General features: G+C 43.2%; 1 protein-coding gene across 1 annotated transcript in view; it reads right to left on the bottom strand.

Moving 5' to 3' along the window:
- Positions 1-15,569, bottom strand: part of NIPAL2 (NIPA like domain containing 2) — a 51,731-nt gene extending 36,162 nt beyond the window's left edge. The window contains exon 1 of the mRNA XM_009967580.3: positions 15,360-15,569. Coding sequence (XP_009965882.3) covers positions 15,360-15,464 — 105 coding nt within the window. The 5' untranslated portion in view covers positions 15,465-15,569. The remainder of the gene's footprint in view (positions 1-15,359) is intronic.
- Positions 15,570-19,848: the final 4,279 nt, after the last annotated feature.

The following is a 19,848-nucleotide window of genomic DNA, read 5'->3' as shown; positions in this document are numbered from 1 at the left end:
GCAACCAGCACCCCAGGAAGGAAATGTGGTTGGACTCGAGCCAGCCCGATGGAGGATCTGCATCCAGCTCTAGAGGTAAAACTTGCATACAGCTGGTGGGCAGAGGACGAGGCTATGTGTTCCATCTGTCATTGAAAAAGATGTGCAAAATCAGATTCACATATGGGTATTGATGATGATCAGGGTACCTGCGTCCAGAGACTGTGAATTGAATGCCCCTTTGATGGCTTTACACATTCAATGGACAGGGACTCCAGCAGGAAGTTTTCCATTGCCCTGCATCTCTGGTGTCCTCTGCAGAATAGCGAGTGCTTTCGTACCACAGTGGTTGCTTCATCAGGTACCTGTGACCTTGGCTCAGATATCCTTGTGGGATGCATAGGATTTCTAACACGATGATCACCCTATGTCTAAACAGGAACCATCTCCCAAAAGTCAATCCTCTTCCTACAGGTTCCAGAAATTGCCAGGAACAGAAAACCAGTCAAAAATCTGGGTCTTCTCATTTTCTGGGAAATACTGAGACGTGTGTGACCATTGTCTCAGTACTTCCCTGTGAAGTACTGAGTTCAGTATTACCCTCAGCTGAAGTTGGGCTGGGACATGGGCCTGCGGGTGGGCCTGGCTCAGCAGGACCCATGGCTGAGCAGAGCAGGGCTGTGGGGAGATGGAGACCGGCCCTGCTGTGGCATTGCTGGAGCAGAGGCTGATTGAGCCGGGGATCTGAAATGGAGTCTCAGGCCACGGGCAGGGCGGGAGAGCCCTGCGGGTGGGCAGGGATGGGCAGGGCGGTGGGTGCCTTCAGTGCCCTGACAAACACATGCAAAGCTGTTGAGGTGACACTCCCTTGTGCCTAACTTAAGCAATCTCATCTGTCCGCACATAAGGAAAAACAGTGCATATGTCTGATCAAGGCAAATCCATAGTGGCAGTCTGGGCTCAAAACTTACCCTCATTGCTCAGGTCATTTTATTGTAATGACCACATGTTTCACCTGAGCATTGCTGTTGGCATATATACTGCGCTGCCTGCTCCAGACCGACATGTGTTAATGAGCTCTGGTTAATATGGTGATAGCACCATACTTCCAAACCGAGGGCTGGACAGACCCCTAAAAATTAAAACCAGAGTATGATGCCCTAGGGAGGTCAAATATCACATGGATCCATTCAGGGAGATGAGATGAAAGTACAGTAACACCATGCAGCTATAGCATGGCAAAGCTGTCTGGTACAGATTCATATGCAGACATGCCAATATTAGAGAATACAATTGGGAATGAAAATTCAGTAAAGAGGAAAATCAGATTGCAAACTTTTCACAAATCAGAATGCATCTTAAATCAGCAGGTAATTTCTAATGCACAAGAGCTATCACATACAGCAGCGATCAAAGCAAGAGAGAAAAAAATAGGATATCATATCTCAGGCTAGTAAAACCATGTCTGAATGAAGGATGACCTGTGACAGAAGATAGATCACCCTATCAAACCAAAATGGTTGCTGCATTGCCCTGAAGGCTATCACAACACTTCCGTTCCCATCTTGTCATGTAAAAGGCTTCATTATTTGTGCCGTGTCTGCCATTCAACACCCTTTAGAGGCTAGAGGACTGGTGGAACGGCCAATTTTATAAGTAATAATCATGATAGTGTCTGAACACAGAGTTTCCAGTTGTGATATCATCCACAGCACTACAGGGCTTCCCACACATAAGTCTTGAGACAAACCTCTGTGAGGGAATTCAGTTGCAGACACAACTTCAGAGCCACGGTGCTACTTCAGTCAACTAAGGATTTCTACAGGAAAAAGCCTTAGATGTTCAAAACTGTTGACATAAAATTCAAGTCCCTTCATCACCAAAACATCTGTCTGAACATACAGGTCACTTTGCCAGACCCCAGATTTCAAACTGTTGATGCATTCTTCCAGTGCTACCAAATGCATGAAGCTTGTCACAGAAACATCCTGCCCTTGAGTTTTCCAGAAAATAAAAAAAGTATCATAGACATTTTTTTTACTTCACCTTAATATGGTTTGGAACAAGCCATGAAAGTCACTTGCCAGCTTTGCAGTTCTTTCTAGATAGTGCCCAAGCACACAGACTCTGTGGATCTGACGACATTTTCCTCTGTGGCAAAGCTGTCTTGAGAAATGCCTTCTTCTGGCATCCTGTTCCCTCACTGCCTCGTTTGCATTAAAACAACTATTTGTGAGGCTGGCAAGGCACTGTTCCAGGTTTGAAATAACCCTCCCAAAATATACCCCATTAGCATTGCGTTCTTTATAAGCCACCTGCCAACGTTTAACACTAAAGGCAGATCAAAATTCACAAGCTACAAGGATTTTAAAATGGTGACCCCTGCGTTGTTTGCCAGTGGTGACGGGGGCCTGTACAGACAGCTGCTGGGGGGAATGAGTTCAAGAAGTGCCAAATTCATCTTGAAGAAGGCACCCTCAGCACTCACCTGGCATCACCCACACCAGTTGCATGAGGCTCTTGCACAAGCCTGGCATTGGGAAGGGAGATTTGAACGACCGGTCAGTAGGCAACCATTTGCCAAGTGAAGTGGAAACATATTGCTATTCAAAATAAATGAGCAGCAGTATAGCATACGGCTGTGTATGGTCCTGCTTTGAGCACTCATGCAGGACCTGACACTTATTTACCCTAGCACCTTTTCACATCATTCTGGCAGTGTTTTAGAAGGGCATTTTACATGCAAGATCTCTTTTATTGTCCAAGTAAGGGGTTTATGGCAAATGAAGGCCAGGCTGAAATCGAAATCTTTGGCACTAATTCTAATAAATTTATCCCTTGCAGATTATAATCTGCATTGGAGACTAAGTTATACAGTGAGATGCAATTTATCCATATTACATGTATGTTTTTCCAACGCACATTAAACTGGAGTTGCTAGGCCTGTGAAATGAAAAATTAGAAAGATAAACTTAATTTGCATTGACTAAAAGGTATAAGGCCATTATTTATGGAAACTTGCTACACCTATAAATCGAACAGATGAGAAGAAAAAAATCCACTTCTAACGTATGTTGTCAGCTCACCCATCAAGGCTAGTTAAACTATTCCTTTTTTTTCTTTATTTCTGCATTTATTTGTGATCTAAAGGTGTTCACAACAAATGTAATGACATATACTGCTTCAAAAACTACAAGTCCTTTCCAGTAATTAGGATTTTGTCAGATCTCAATGGATCTTATTAAAAAAAAAAAAAAAAATGGGGAAAAGTACCTTCTAAACTTCCAATTCTGAGTTAACCCTGAAGCAAGGGGAATTCAGAATCCTTAACAAAACCTGTATTTTTCAAAGAGCCACCATGTGAAATTAGGAGAGACTTATCATTTAGCTATTATTATTCACAGAGCTCTGTCTGTACTCAGTGCTTTACAGATGTATAAAGAAAACAAGGTCCTTGTTACAATGTTTTTCATAGTGCAATTCATATACTCATATATGGGTTCAAGCCCAAATGAAGTACTGAAGGACAGCTGAAATAAGAGTAAAAGAGCAATTACTAGTGTTGGAACGCATAATGAAAATATATTTGATTTGTTCATTATGACATACAAGAAAAAGGACTGTTCAGTATACAAGGAGGAGAGAATTAAAACATTTGGAACCATCTTCATTAGGAACAGGAGAGAGGAGACTTGGTAAGTAAATCAGGATAAATCTGAGTGAAGACAAGATAGTTTGTAGGTTTTACACAGGTCACCAGGCTGGATTCCAGACCACAGTAGATAAATTAGTATCTCCTGAATATTACAGCATCCTTGCCTTTACTAGGTTTTACTGTTTATTACCTCACAAATGTAAAATATATCTTTTTCCAGAAAAGAGATAAACTGAAAAAGGCTGGAAGGAGAGCCTGGCAAATTATGAAAAGGTGTGGGAACTTGAGAGGATAAAGCAACTACAGAAGTGGGACCCTTCTATTCATCTCCATGTTTTAATAATTTTCATGAGAACTTATTTATATTCATCAGACTGTTTAATTAATGTCCATAAAGGATGACAAACTGAGATAAAGAATATGAATTTGTGAAATATACTAAAGTAACTTTTGATATGCTCACTGAGGTTATATACAAACATCTCCATACGCTATAATGTTAACGAGCATTATGAGTCGTAATTTTTTCTTGTTCAAAGAGTTACAACCAAACCTCCCAACTCCTAAATTTAAATATCTTATTCATAGGAAACAACTCTCACAATTACAAATAAATGGGAGAATGGGGAAAGGGCAGAATGGATTTTTACATTGCTCCTCAGCTTAATAGCCTGGGATACTTTTCTTCTGTATAATCAAAGATCATTTCATGTTTTTAATACTGCCTACTCTAAAAATTTCAATCATAGCTGATAACATCTTAATAAATTTTCTCAAGGACCATCACATAACATCTCCATGGCAACTATAGAAATCAAATACCAGGAAAAGCAAGAACAGGATTATAAACTTTTGCCAGTTTCCAGGTCCCTCAGGAGAAACAAGGAGGGAAGATAGCATTGCCTGACCAGCTTCTCCCAACAAGCAGCCAGCTGGCTCGAGGATGCTCCTCTGTTGCTGCCCAGGAGCAGGCTTTCTGGATATTCTTGTTTGACCTTGTCTAATTCCTGGTGTACAAAGGCGTTCAAGCCAGACCACTCAAAGCCTAGGTGTATTAATTCCCAGAAGCTACAGCCTGGCTCTCACTGAGAGGCTGTGCTGCTCGTCTCCCTGCTTCACATGGCTCCCTGTACCCCTAAATCAAGAGCCAAGGAGGGGATACAAGGCTCAGAGGGAGCTGGAGTGTGCTAATTCATGCCCTGAGAGACAGAACTACCTTCTTCCTGTGCGCAGAGAGACAGGAAAGCTCAAAAGGGAGCTATCTGAACAACTGAGTAAATAGTGCTGTTAAGTGTTACATCAAGTTGCAGGGCAAGGCACAGAGAGTGCCGTGGGAGAGATGGCTTGCTCCGCATGTACACACTAACGTGCTTCCAAACCAAGCACAGCTAGCTCATTCCCTCATGTTATTGTAGTACAAGTCTTGCTGGAGTACAAATGAGCTATTTCTGATTCCGCTAAAGTCAGATACACAAAAGCCTGATAGAAATGTAGCCAGCTTAATACATTATTTACCAAATCCTAAAAAGAACTTTTATACAAAAATTTCCCTTTACCACCTGAGAGGAGTTAATGAGAGGAATGACATGCCCCTTCCAGCACACACCTCTCCAGCATCACTTTCCAACAAAAGCAGGCTTGTCTCCCATCCTGTCTCAATTAATCCTCTGTTAGCTATAACTAACCCTGCCTTTGATCTGCTCAGAAAATGCTTCTCCACATCACGACCCGAGTGAAAATGCTCAATTGTTGAACACTGGAGTCACATATGCAGTCCAGGGGTGAATGTAGACTGGAAATGAGGATACTTCCAAGCCAGTGGCATTTCAGAACAGCTTCTAACAGGAGTAACAGCAGGGGAGGGGAAAAAGATCTGACTGCATTTAGAACGAAGTTTAATCCATCTGTTAAAAGAATTACTTCATTTTATGGTAGGGGAACGGGCAGCCCAAAGGCCCTTCCAGTCAGCTGTTCCTGCAGAGGAGGGGCATTGTACATCAGTTCCTTGCTTTCCTTCCTGCACTTCACGCACCTGGCTCTCCTCATTTCATTTCCACAGAGAGTGTTAATCATTTGCAGAGTTCCTAACACAAAAAAAAAAAAATTACTGGACTCCAGAAGGCAGAACCTTCTGGTTAGCAGCATTATTCATTTAGATATAAACAACTGATAGATTATCAGTGATGATTTAAAAACAAGAGGTCTTGCACTCTCTAAAATATTCACATGTATATATATATGGGTGCATACACACACAAACACACAACCGGATGTTTTTAATTTGCAGATACATCTGGTCAAACTGTAAATGCAGATCTGGGGATAACAATTAAACTCTTTAAAGATATGATATGCAAATTTCTTGCAGGAGCAATAGGTTCATATTTTCCCAGCTGTCTCCCTATGACACATTACAGTTGTGCATTTTGACCTTTTACTAAGAACTGTAACCTGGTTTAAAGTATTAATTACCATTTTGTAGTTCATGGTGGGTGCTGACATAAGAAATAGGTGTCTAGTCCACAAAAGTCCCAAACATCAACTACATAGCTGTCTTCTGCTGCAGAAACCAGCAATCAGTTTAGATGCATGATCCCTTCTAGGTACCTTTACCACCTTTTTATGTTCTCCATTGCACTTAAAGAGATAACAAGGTAGTGAGTTTTTTCCCTAGTTTGGCGTATTATTGATCTTTCAGCAACTGAACCTTATATGGATTCTCCCATATAGAACTTGCTGTCTTTTTTCTGGTATTTTAGTGTTAGTATAGGGTATAATGGTTAGAAAGTTTCTTCTTCACCAGGGATTACTCTAGAGAGGGGGCCACAAAAAGAAATTCTGTGTAGTCCTTTTCATGAATTATAAAAATGAAGGAGGACCAAGCACTCTTTTCAAGAGTTAGGTGCTATCATCTCTATGCTTTTGTAAACCACACATTGCTATTTAGTTTTTCCTGGCAGCTTCCTCTTTATGGTTGTGGTTTAACTCTGGTCAGCAGCTCAGAACCATACAGCCACTCACTCACTCCCCCCCCAGCAAGATGGGGAAGAGAACTGGAAGGGTAAAAGCGCAAAAACTCATTCTTTGAGATAAAGGCAGTTTAATAGGTAAGGCAACATCTGTGCATGCAAGCAAAGCAAAATCGGGAATTCATTCACTAATTCCCATCAGCAGGAAGATGTTCAGCCATTTCTGGGAAATCAGGGCTCCATCACATGTAACAGCTACTTGCTACTTGGGAAGACAAACACCCTAACTCCAAAAGTCCTTCCTTCCTCCTTTTTCCCCCAGCTTTTATTGCTGAGCATGACATCATATGGTATGGAATATCCCTTTGGTCAGTTGGGGTCAGCTGTCCCAGCTGTGTTCCCTCCCAACTTCTTGTGTACTCCCAGTCTACATGCTGGTGGGGTGGGGTGAGGAATAAAAAACACCTTGATGCTATGCAAGCACTGTTCAGCAATAACTAAAGCATCCTCATGTTATCAACACAAATCTAAAACATAGCACCATACAAGTTACTGCGAAGAAAATTAACCCTGGCCAAAACCAGTACAATAGTCAAGAGATGGAGCTAGAGTCTTGATCAGATGAAAGTTGATATTACTTGTTTGACTGAAGCTTCTGCAGACAGTACAAGCTTTGCTTTCCGTCACCTTGATGTGATGAATGAGTCTGCTGTATAACAGACACTGAATTATAATGTTCATGGTGCTTTAGTCACTGCAAGGGAGCAAAAGATTGTCACTGAAAGAGATAAACAAAGGGAAGAGATTAATGCCATTAGAAGCCAATAAATACAAGAACCTTGGACAATTCCAAAGCAGATAAAAACCCAACCCCCTACAAAAAACTCCACAAAAATGGAAGAGAAGCATTAAGAAATAGTAGGTTAGAGTCATAAAGCAAAGTAAATGGAGTCACAATCTATTTACTACCAGGCTGTAGCCCCCAAAAAAATAAACTAGGTTTTAATTGAGAGTTAGCTATCTAGGTACAACTATGTTATGTACACAAAGCCCATATTTTGGTTGTTTTTCACAGGAACCTCTTTCCAGTGGAGGCATCCTTGGCTGTTGAAGAAAAAGACTTCAAGTGGAATCCATATCAGCTGGCAAAATTACTTTGTTTTGAGCAGGTTGTCAGTTAAGTTTTCAGACATGTCAGCTAAGACTCTGGTGGAGATTTTAGCTCCCATGAAGATCATTTGGTTCTAGCAGATTAAATGTCAGCAAGAGCTAGGCTTGTCCACAAGAGGATATGTACTTCTATGTTACTACTTCACTTCAGCCAGCATGAAGAATCTATGTCCAAGGAGCCAGCGTTTCATTTGCTGTGAGTCATTGCTTCCACGTGTGGAAAGGTTTCCTCCAAATCTTGCACTCATCATGGTCCAGACCTTGCATTCACTATAGGCCTCTGCATCACAAGGTTGTTTCTGTGGAACACAGCAGGATACCAAGGGGAATATAGCCAGAGAGTCCCTGCGTGCCTCATCCAAGAGTTAAACTCCAACGATCCCATGATTTCTCTCTGTCTCAGTTCCAAAATCTCTCTCCATTTCCCCATTATAGGCAAAACAGTTCACATCACCAAACAAGGCCAAAGCTCCTAGCCTAGAAGATGTAAATCAACCATGTATATCATGGAGGAGAAGGGAGTTATAATGCTATAACCTTGACTTAAGCAGTACACATCTGTTTAATTTGATATTGACTATTTGCTTTTGAGCACACTCTGCAAATATCACTGCCACATTTCTTAAGATCTCTGCTCCAGGCCTGGCGTTGATTCGCACACCAACTGGCTGTCTTTTGAAGCTGCTGTCAGTATGTTTCAAAGTCCAGATTACTCACAGAATGGAAAGCATATCTCACAACTGTTCACATTAACAAATGCCATTCTTCTGGGACAAGCTGTGGTGACATTATAAACATGAGAATAACAGTTTATACATGTCACCAAAACTCCACATGGAATAACTGCAGCCTCCAGTTACCAGTTTAGCCAAAGGTCCTCACCTCCCTTATGACTAGAGTGCACAGCTTGCTGTTTGCTCATCTTTCTAAAGCCTTGGGTTTTGAGTTTGGTCAAATTTCTACTTGAGTCATTTGGATTATTTTGATTCCTTCAAACAGGAGTTAATCAGATCCAGCAGACTGTTGGAGCCAAGCAAGGATAAGATTCAGATATCTTTTGTTTTTTGATGTCCAAGGCAGACTTCAAGAACATAGGAAGAGAAAGATCATACTTCAGCTTCAAATAGTAATAATGTCTTCTCTGGGTCACAAAATTGTAAAATGTCACAGTGTCACAGGTAAGATTTTATGAGAAGGGCAACTTTTATTTAAAGAATTATATCAATGAGTATTTGCCTGTTGATTTAGCCAGACTACCTCATCAAGGAGTCAAATGAGCGCTAGGGCAAATGAAGCAGCTGAAGCATAGATTCAAAATGGGAGCAACACTACCTCTTTGGGTGACAGCAATGTCCTAGATCCACACAACAACCTCATGAAGTTTCAGGAGTAGACAGGGGTTTTTCTGAGCTTCCAGACCTTCACCCTACATCATCTTGCAACTCCCAGGCAAGTCTGTGAGATATCAAAATCAACACAGTAGCCACGGCCAATTTAATTTAAAGTCCATTATTTGCAGAGTAGTCTGGAAGTTGGGGGCAGGGAGGGCAAAGCGCTGCACTGAGCCGGACACCTCCAAAGCAGGGCAGGGATTCAGACTCATCCCCTGCCTGGTCTTTCCTATTCAGTACTGGGTGAGGGAGGAGGAGCACTTACCCTGCTCTGCTGGCTCCAGACAAAATCTGACTCTGCTGCTCTGGATCACTGTGTTGAAGAGCGGTGCCTATATTTTAAGCCTTGTAGTCAGTGGCTGAGTTGGATATCAGACAGTCAGCACTATGCCCCCAATCTTTTTGTAAAATACATTTTGAAGCAGCCAAAAGCAAAATTAATTTCTGCACTAGGTAGGATATGTATAACTTGTGACTTCAGTTTCCTTGAATTTGTCTTCTGCACCCCAGTTTCTGACAAATTACAAGAACTGTAATGATCCTTATGGCCTAGAAATTTCCAAATTTACATTCTTAAACCTCTTAAAACAGATTAGCATAATTATGAATCTCCTGTTTAACTCATTGTCACCTTGATAATTAAAAAAAAAAAAAAAATCAAATGCATGTGTTCTTTAATGTCCTCAGAAAAATGGAAAACTCATTTTACCACAGCAGCTGTTGGGAGGGGAAGCATTAAAAACAGTCTGAGATTTAGGAAAAATAACCCAGTGAGAGTCAGTGAACAGGCACAAAGCAGAGCTATAGCCAGTGTTAAGTATGGCCCTGGCCCTTCAAAAGCAGTTGTTTCCAGTGTCCTGCCTGAGGTGTCCAGGAGGAGCCACAAAGACTGATTTGGTCAAAATGAACTGAGTCATCAGCCTAAATAAAAGGGCTCTGCTTAACAGCTTCTCTTGGCTGTCAGGCTAGGAAGCACTCATTCAAGCAGGTCTGCCAGCAGTGCTGAAGAAATTAAAGTGTCCGGAATAGATGGAGGAGAAGCTCCCCCACCAATAGCATTTGCTTTAAGCCTCCATGCCCCAAGCTCAAAACATGGAGCTGGTTTGGTTTGCTATATCTGCTGCTCAACAGCATGCTGGGCTTTGGGGAGAAACTGCCACAGATGCCTGACTCCTTGCAACTTTGGCGGGAGAAACCAAAGCAGGGTGATAGAGGTGTGCCAATAACACAGCAGTAGGAAATTAGGCTGTTCTGGGACCCCGAGTAAGTCCCTGGTGGAAAGTGGATAAGCAGGACACTCCCCAGGCTGGCTCGGAAAGCAACATGCTACCTCCAGTCTTTGGGCTACTCTCCCACACAGGGCATCTGTTCCTGTTCCAGACCTTCTGCCCCATCCCCTGCCTCCTCTGTATTCAGAGGGATATACAGTTCTATGACTTACTTCCACTCTGCTTGCGGTGACTGAAGGAAAAAAGCTGCATTTCCCTGAGGAATTAGAGAGTCGTGACAATACAAACCTGTTTATGGTACCGTGCAAGGGGACAGGCAAGGGGTAAGTCTCTCCCATACTTACACCCCTTACCTTTGAGTAATGAATCAGTTCCCATGCAGCAGCTGATCTTCCTTTAATCTGGAGGTGGCAGCTTGTATGAGATGTGTGCTCATTTCACACCAAACTTCTTGTGATCTTTACATCTGCAGGGACAGTTGACGTTTGGCAAGGCAGAATGGATGTACGAGGTTGTAAAAAAGGTAGGTGATCCTTTCTAACTAGTGCTCTATTTTGCTTTCTCCTGTCAACTTCTCTCTCACACTGAAACTAATCAGAGCACAACCCTTAGCAGATCAGACTTACAGTTCTGGCAGAGCCTGAAAGCTTGGGTGCAAAGCTGGCCCAGCTGACAGCCCTGCATTTATGACCCAAAGACACATCCTTTTCTAGCAGAGCCTAATTAAATGGGGACTAAGCCATGGGCATATTCCTGGATTCCCAACAGTAGAACACCACTAGAAGAGCATGTGTCAGTGCTGGTAGCAACTGTTTGCAATGATTCTTCATTATAAACTTTGACTTTTGGATTCCCTATGACTGATTCAGAAAGGGTGTATTTGAAAGGCTGAAAAAAGTCTTCTTCCTACCTTTTGATTTATAAGAGGTGAAAATAATACACATTTCCCACCTAAAAAAACAGTATGAATTTTCTCACATAAACATTGCCCCATATGATGAAGGAAACTGAAACTGTGTGAACTCTGAAATCTGACAGGTAAAGAACACCATGAAATAACAGCCAGTGTTTTGATACCCTTGTTTACTTTCAATGAATAGTTTTAGAATAAGGAGCTGTGGTCATCATGTCAAGGTGACTGACAGAAAAGCTTGTACTGTCTGCAGAAACCAGTCAAACAAGTAATAGCAGCTTTCATCTGATCAAGACTTTCACCTTAATCTTCACAGATGAGTACAGCAACATGGACCTGTGTGAGGACATGTTTGCCTCTACTCTCCCCGTGCTCAGGGAATGAGTTACTGATTAAACTGAAACAGTTAACATCTGCGGTCCATCACGGAGCAGGCTGCAGCATAAAGTACCCTACAGCGACTGAGACACTGGCATTAAAAATCCCCTACAAAACACCTGAAGTGGAAAAGTGGAAAAAAACAGAAGGGTTTGCCTTCACCTTTAATAGCCTGATAATATCTGGTGGTTGCTTCTTCCAGAGAAAAGCTGCCCTGGTTGAAACCCATGTGTGCTGTGGCCACACTGCCCTTTTGGTTCCCACCCATACTTCCATGGACACTTTGGCTTGCTCTAGAGCTTTCCCTGATTTAAAACCATGGTTGGAAATTTAATTGTCTAAGTGCTTAAAATAACTTGATGAATGTTTGTAGGACATGCCATGATATTTCTTTTCTCTGGTGGCAGTGACAGCTGAAAAGGTCCTCACTATTTCTGGTGTGGTTCCTCAGCCAAGGGTAATGGAGAAATAATCCTGTCCATGGTGGCAGCTCCCTGCCTTCCTGCACTGGGTCCCTCACAGCACAGGGGCATCAGCCCCCATGGTGGCAGAAGTACCAGCAGGGACCATGCTGCCACTGGAAGAAACCGGCACCAAACCATATCCTCACCTTGCTGGGGTTCAGTGGCACTAGGCACCAAGCCCTTAGCAAGGTGGGGTGAGTTGAAGCACTGAAGACTTTCTCCTTGAACAGAACGAGATAAAAACCTTAATTGTGTCTCTTCATATGAAATCTAATTTCATGTATACAATGGAAGGCAGTGTAGAAAGACCTCACAACAATGTGTTTAATATGTGGGATTTCTCATCACACCCGATAGCAGCCACCACCACCTGCTGATTAGACCACGCAAAGGTTCGGGTTTCCTGGCTGTACATACTCACCACCTGCACGTATGGCCTGTGACAGACTATGATATATTGTCACGGGACAAGAGGCCACAGATCCATCTCAAGGAGCTGTCAACATTTTAAACCTCAAATATAGAGCCAAAATGATTTATTACCACAACCCACGAAATAAAACAATCTCTTGAGATGAGTGTCTGGGCAGCCAGTAATAACTCTGAGTTTATTAAGAGACAGGCAAAGGAGGAAAAAGAAACAGAGGTGAAATGAATTTCCATCTCCAGCTCAACTTCTGCACTTGAACAACTACACACAGTGATTACACACAACAGCCGTGTGAAATACTGAGTTACAGAAGTATTACATGAGAGCTTTCCTTGACTATTTTCAACCAGCTGTTCTTTGATACAAAGTCAAACCAAGATCAGTATTGTAGATAATAATCTCAACTAATCTTGCAAAATGTTTTTGTCCATAAACAACAATATTGGAAAGAAATAAACAACCCTTGAGAAGAGCTGAGGGAAATAAAGAAGGATTAAAATGAGGCAATTACATATACTTCCTATTAAGCAGACAAAGTCCACATGTGGTGGCTTCTTACATTCATTACTCCAGTAGACCCAAAAATATTACAATAATATTAGTTTGTCGGGAAATACTTGAAGTAACTAAATACATATTTAATCAGATTTTACTGCATCTTTAAACACACCCATGTCCCATGACACACAACGTAGCACTGAGAGGGAAGGCTGTGGGAGCATGCGATCCTGCACTGTGATTTCAGAGGTACAGTTCCTCAAACAGCATCAAACAAGCTACATCCATGCTGATGCCAAGTCCTACCTCTACCCTTTCTTTTCCCCATGACCATGCATTCCCCCTTCTATCCTTATGCCAACAACTGACACCAGTCAACCTGATCAGGGACCTGGCAGGAGAATAACCCCAATTAAAAAACAAAACAAAACAAAACAAAACAAAACAACAACCAAAAAAAAAAAAAAACCACAAAAAACAAACAAACCCAAAACCAAACAGAAAACAAAGAAAGAAGTGTAAAGCCAGCACAAGGAGACGTTATACTATAGCCATGTGGACACTTTAACTTCTAGGGAGCTGCATGTTTACAGACAACATTCAAAGCTTACTCTAGTGCTACAGATTTCCCTAACACTAATGTGTTAATTCCCTAATGTGTCATATCTGCTGATCTCATGCAGATGTCTCTGATGCTCACATGGCACTAGGCAGCTGTGACTGGCAGCCATGCCAAGCCCTGAATGTCTAGGGGCTCTTGAAAGGTGATTTTGCTCTTTCACCTCCCGATGGTTCTGAAGGGCCTGAAAAATACTCCTCCAAAAGCAATTCACCTTAGCTTTCCTGGGATGTTTCCAGACAGATGAGAGCTGGTACAGTTATGGTCTCTTGTAGAGGCAGAAAACAAAAAGCCCTTATTCAAACCAAACCAAAAGGATGAAATTGCCTCAAGAAAAGGGGAAGGGAAAGAGCCTCTGTGTGAAGACCTGAAACTGGGCTGATCCACTGAATCACAGCCAGATTAGCTAGGAATGGAGGGAGGAAGTGGTTTCTGATATTTTCAGAAAATGTAATATGTGAAAATGGGGATGCACAGAAGAATTTAACTCTTGGGAGAATGAAGGTAGGCAGCAGCATGTGACCTATAGTTACCCATTACCTGCTCCAAAGCCTCAGCTCAAGTAAACGGAAGCACAGAAAATCAGTCTCACCTGCAGATATTCAAGCAACACTACAAAATTATACAGGTCTTCCCAGAAAACTACCAGGCTTAAAACACAACAGTTCTCATACAACCACCCAAAAGGAGTACAGGAGCAGGGCTGGGATGTTTTGCAAGCAAGCTGATAATGCCACTGTGACGTGGAGGTGGGTGTCCCCATGCCAAGGGAGTTCCCTGTTGCTGCCTTCCTCCAGCAGGTCTGCAAGCAGTCCCAGCCCTGGGACTCTAACTCCCAAACCCACAGTAGCCCTCAGCTCCGCACTCTCATCTCCCTTAAGAGACCCCAGCTCTGGTCCTGGGTAGTGCTGCCACCAGCCATTGGCAAAAAGAGTCCTGCTGCTCTGGGGACACGAGCACAGGAATTCAAAGATTTCCTTCCCTCTGAGAACATGGGGCTGAGAAATGCCTCCTGACATCTGGATATCCACCCAGTAGCAAATGTAGAACCCAGAGGGGAAAGTTTTTGGGACCTTCCCCAGGCTATGACCTGCTACTGGGCTGTTCACAGAGAAAGGAGAACAGTCAGTTGCAAGCCATTTTATGCACAATTTATACCAATACTTTACATTGTAAAAAAGTGGTTTGCCTCCTATGCAGTGAAAACCAAGAATGTTGAGTATCCTCCCATGCCTCCTTGTTTGTGAAGCAAAAAGCAGGGAAAAGGTAAAGGGTTTAATCAACCTCCAATTCATTTTTATTGTTAGCAGATGCTTCAACTTGCTAGTTCTCGGGGGCCGCTTCAAGTCTTACTTTTGCAGTTGCCCAAATACATTGTCAGCACTGACAGCAACAGAAACACCGATGACAAAAACCAGCGATGCTCTAGCACAGAACAGCACAGCTCTCTGCCCTGTTCCTACTTGGAAAGGACTGCTTGGAGGGGAAAACCAGGGTGGGGAGGGCTGAACAACGAGGTGAATACAAAGCAGGTGTCAGTAGCAAACAGGTGGTGGAAGGGGGCTCTTTGGAGGATGGTGGGGAGAGGGTGGAATGATTACCCCGCTCTCCCCAAGCCCAAACATTCCTGGGCCCCAGCATGGTGCTGCAGGGCCGGCACTTACCTTGTGTGTGCTGTACCAGGGACCGGAGAGGGGCCCGCTCCCGGTGCCCGGCCCCACAAAGGATGTGTTCCAGGATGCCCACTCCGAAGCGGGGAGGATGCCCATGTCCCTGCCCTCACGCCCCAGCCACTGGCCATGCCATGAGCTCTCACTCCAGTGGGGCCAGCTGGCTGTGAGGGGAAGTGAGCGGGACTGGGATGTGGCACTTGCTTCCTGGTGTGGGAAAGGCTGCTTGCGTGGGTCACTCCACACGCAGGTGTGTGCAGCCGAGGGCACCTGGACACCCTCCGCTGGAGAGTAATTGTAGCATAGGAGAGGAAGGGGAGCTTGGCAGAAGGTTTTGCTGCTCCTTCCCAGGGCATTCAGGTACCTTTTAATTTCACTCTCTGACTTCCCCAATGCCCCACCCTGCTCTGAAAAGGCAGCCTGGGAATTTAACTCCTTCAAATCAGTGCCTAAATCAAATGGTCAAATATTAGTTCCTCAGCACTAGGTTGCAAGAGTTGGAAGCTGTTGCTCCCATATGCATGTAGTCACTTGCATAAATTCTTACTTCTGACATGTATTCTTCACTTGTATTTCCTCAATAGTTTCTTTACAGAGATTTTAGCCAATGGGTTTATTTCCAGGCTGTGGCTTTATCTGTTCATTCTGTTAGTTTTGATTTGATTACTTAAACTCTCTTGGGGAAAACAACAATTAAAAAAGCTCCTTAAAAGGAGAGTCAGAACTAGCAAGGAGGGAGCTTGGCAGAATTATATGGGAGACAGGAATAGGATTCTAGAGAAGCATAGAAAGGAAGAATAAATCCACTGCATCTTCAGGCTCTGGACAAGATAACTGCTTGCAATCCAGAGAGCTCATACTGTACCTTGGAAGTATTGGGCTGCATTACTGTATCTTGTTGACCAGCTGGGCTTGAAAATGTCCAAAGTCCTGACAATTAGTGTAGCAGACAAGGGCCAGTGGGCAGTTTTTCTACCACCTGCTACAGTAGTTTTCTCCTAATTTAGGAAGGAGTGGGATTGATTGCTTAGTTACAGTGGGACCTGTGGTCCTCCCAACAGCAAGATGCATCAAGAGAGAAGAGAACAGGTCAGCATGAAGGAGAGCAGGCTGGGGACTGAGCTTCCAGCAGGCAAGGAGATATGATACCTACTAGAAATAATCAGAAGCAAAGTTGACTGCAGAGAGGGAAATGAGGATACAGCCCCTCAGTATGATTAACTTGTTTGAAAATGGAAGAAATGCACAATTGAAGGAAAGAAACTGAAGCTAAATTAATACTCTCCTACTTGACTACATAAACCACCCAGAAGGTGATATAGGAAAGGCCAAAGTGGCAAGGTACTGCTTCAGTTAGTGATAACACCCCAAAATACAAAACCTTTCCTTATAACTAGAAATGTTTTGTTCATGTGTGTGGCCTAACTTGAAATACCAGTTTCTGTGATCACTGCTCCAGTGAGTCCTCTGTAAATAGTGGAGCTAGCTGCAGCCATGTATACATAGGTACACTGGAAAAAACCGGCTCCAATATTTCACGGCTATGTAAATTTGTGCAGACTATTTTTACAACATTGTGTAATTATTCTCTGGAGTCTAAGCTTACATTTAAAAAAAAAAAAAAAAAAAGGGTTTCTAGGCAATTCGGGTTATGGTTGCAAAAAACCCTTTATAGTGGAACTGGAGTGTAAACTGCTGCAGTGATATTTGCCCAGTCTAGAGAGAATTGAAACAATAGCTCAGAGGGAAGTGTGAATGGACCCATTCTTCCAACTGGAGCACTAAACTGGAAGTCTGCTGACAATTTAAGTGTCAACATCAGCTACTTCAAGGAAGATCATTTTAGCAGAAACACCAGACTAATGTTCTTATTTGTCATTCTCAATTTGCACTTGTTGGATAACAGATCCTGGGGCAAGAAAAAAAGCAGAAACTGGTTGTCAAAAGTTGCTGGACTGAGGAAAGTTCTCCCATTCCTCTGCCTCCTTCACCCACAGTCACCTCTGCTCCAACTGAAAATGGAGAGCAAAGAGGTCAATGTTTCCCCAGGCTGGGGAAGTTAGTTTTGGTAGCCAAAAGCCACAGCGATCCCCGCCAGCCTGCCAGTGATCGCTGCAGTATGGTTCTTTGTTGCCAAAAATGCACAAACTGGTAAGAGATTGAAAAAGAGTGTAAGGGGAGTGGGAGGAGAGGAGCAGCCCAAAATATCTCTTGAGGACAGTTGCTGTTGTTTTGCTTCATTCTTGTTGGTTCACTGCCTAAATTACAATTGTGACTGTGGTTTTCTCTTGCATAAGAAAGCTATTGGAACAGGTTTTCCATAATGTTGACAACGTGAAGCCCTTGTTGAATTGCTCTTGAAGTCAATCTAGCAGTGACGGATCTCTGTTCCACACTGGGTCCAGACATGTCCACTCTTTCTAAACATGTCAGGGTCCCTTATGGCATCCTGTATTTATTAAAATGCTCTGATTGTCTTGCATGTATAAGAGTCCTAAGTCATTCAGACAAATTTAACCTTTCTTTATGTTATAATCCAGCCCTATTAAGAAAGTAAACAACATTTTAGAAACTATTTCTGCTCAGTTACCACCTTCCATTAGAAAAACCAACTCAGTATGTACAAATGTCTCTATACTTGTGCATTGCTGTTTTCAGGCTGAAAGTGATGCTGAGATGATTGGCATAACCATATTAAAGCCCTTGGGACTGACACTTAAAATATTATGAGGAAATGTCCCATGAAGTGGAAGCAGAAGATGGGATCTGCAGGATGTTTTGACTGAAAATATTATTTCCAGTTTTCATGGCGTGCAGCTGTGCTGCAAGCTTCTGCCCAAAGGTGAGTTCTGTTTGAGGGTCCTTCAAAACAGGGTTGTCCTCTGCCAGGTGGGCCAGCAGAATAGCCTAGATCCACTTCAAAACCATGGAAATATATGGTGTTTTTACTGGGGACCACCATTAGCAAAACAGCACAGCAGAGATCTGGCACCAGAGTCGCATCACTGGGGATATGGTCAGAATGCACCATGTATGATTCCACGATTGTGTATTTTCAATTGTTATCCTTGCTGTACTGTAGGGAATCTGGGTTAGCCCAAAAAATACCCCAGGGGAAGTATCTTCAGAAAGGTGACATGACTTGCTATTGCTAAGTCTGTCTTTACACCTGGGCAAAGGCAACAGAAGTACAGGTTTGTGCCTGGCGTTACTGGCTTACCCACATCAAAATTAGAACAGGACTGATTCTCCCTGTGAGTAGCATCTTCCTCCTGCTGGGTAGCACACAGCACCTGTGAAGATGGAATAGACACTGTCGGAGTTGATTTGCTAGAAAATCTCAAGGTTGATTAAACTAAGTAATCTGCAAGGTGGTAATCTTTGACTCCACCCATTCTATTGCCAGTCATTTTGAGGTAGAAGAGAAGGGGCTACACAGCCTGAGAAATGACATCCACCTTCTCTAGTGGTTCCCATCAGGCTCTTAACATCTTGGGTTACTTCTGAGCAATGGAGACAGAAGAGACTATTGTGGGTTTTAATTGCATGAATTCCCTTACTTTGATGCTGTACTTCTATCTGATATTCTTTAGACAAGCATGGGTCTCTGTTAACAGAAGTTGATGTTCCTCTGTTGGGTCACAAGCTTTGGAGACTGCAATGATTGCTTTGTCAACCTCAGGTTCATATGATCTGGGACAGTGCTTGATCTATGTGTCTCCCTGAACTCTGGCTTGTCTGATATTGGGACCACATAAGCCAACAGAGTCATTACGCAGTTTCCTACCTCTAGTTGCTTTAGCCTCCTGAACTCATCCATGGGTAGCTTCATCGGGCACCAGGGTCACTCCATTTTAGATACTCAATGCACTTGGGTGTCTGAAGAAGAAATAAGCTGGCCTTTTGTGTTTGCTTGCCCACGTCCCACCAGTTCTCTGCGCTTACACTTCGTCACTGTAGATGAACCACATTCTTAGCTGAGAAGAGTCCACATCCTTGATTACTGGGCTCTGGTCACAGTTAGCAAGACTCCCTAAGCCAGAAAATGAAAGAGGTTATGGTTTCCACCTCTGCCAAGTAGGAACACAGCCCTTCCTTCAGGTTACTTAGGTGTTCCCACCACCATCTGCTCTCCACTGTGAGTATAGGTCCCAGGTGATGGTAAGTTCACTGCTGCGATGGATGGTCCCAGCTGGGTGATACAGGAGAAAGTTGAAGACCTTGCTTATACCTACCTCTCAGAGGGCATGGTTACTAGTGCCAGATTAGTGCAAAAAGTGCTAAACTCATGCAGGTTGATGAGACATATTTCTGAGTTAAATGTCTACGAGCAGACGTTTTCTGGATCAGTTCCTGTGTGTAAGGCCATAACTGAGGGCCTGAACCTGTGAGCTGGGGAATCTGCCTGGGGTGGGTTGCAGGCAGGATATGCTGTGTAGTGTTAGTGCAGGACAACTTGTGGAAGATGTGTACAGACAGTCTG

The sequence above is a fragment of the Tyto alba genome, unplaced genomic scaffold, assembly GCF_018691265.1.
Source record: "Tyto alba isolate M040663 unplaced genomic scaffold, T.alba_DEE_v4.0 Super-Scaffold_9, whole genome shotgun sequence".
Classification (NCBI taxonomy): domain Eukaryota; kingdom Metazoa; phylum Chordata; class Aves; order Strigiformes; family Tytonidae; genus Tyto; species Tyto alba.
Note: the sequence above shows the minus strand (reverse complement) of the source record. Positions and strands in the feature narration are given on the sequence as shown.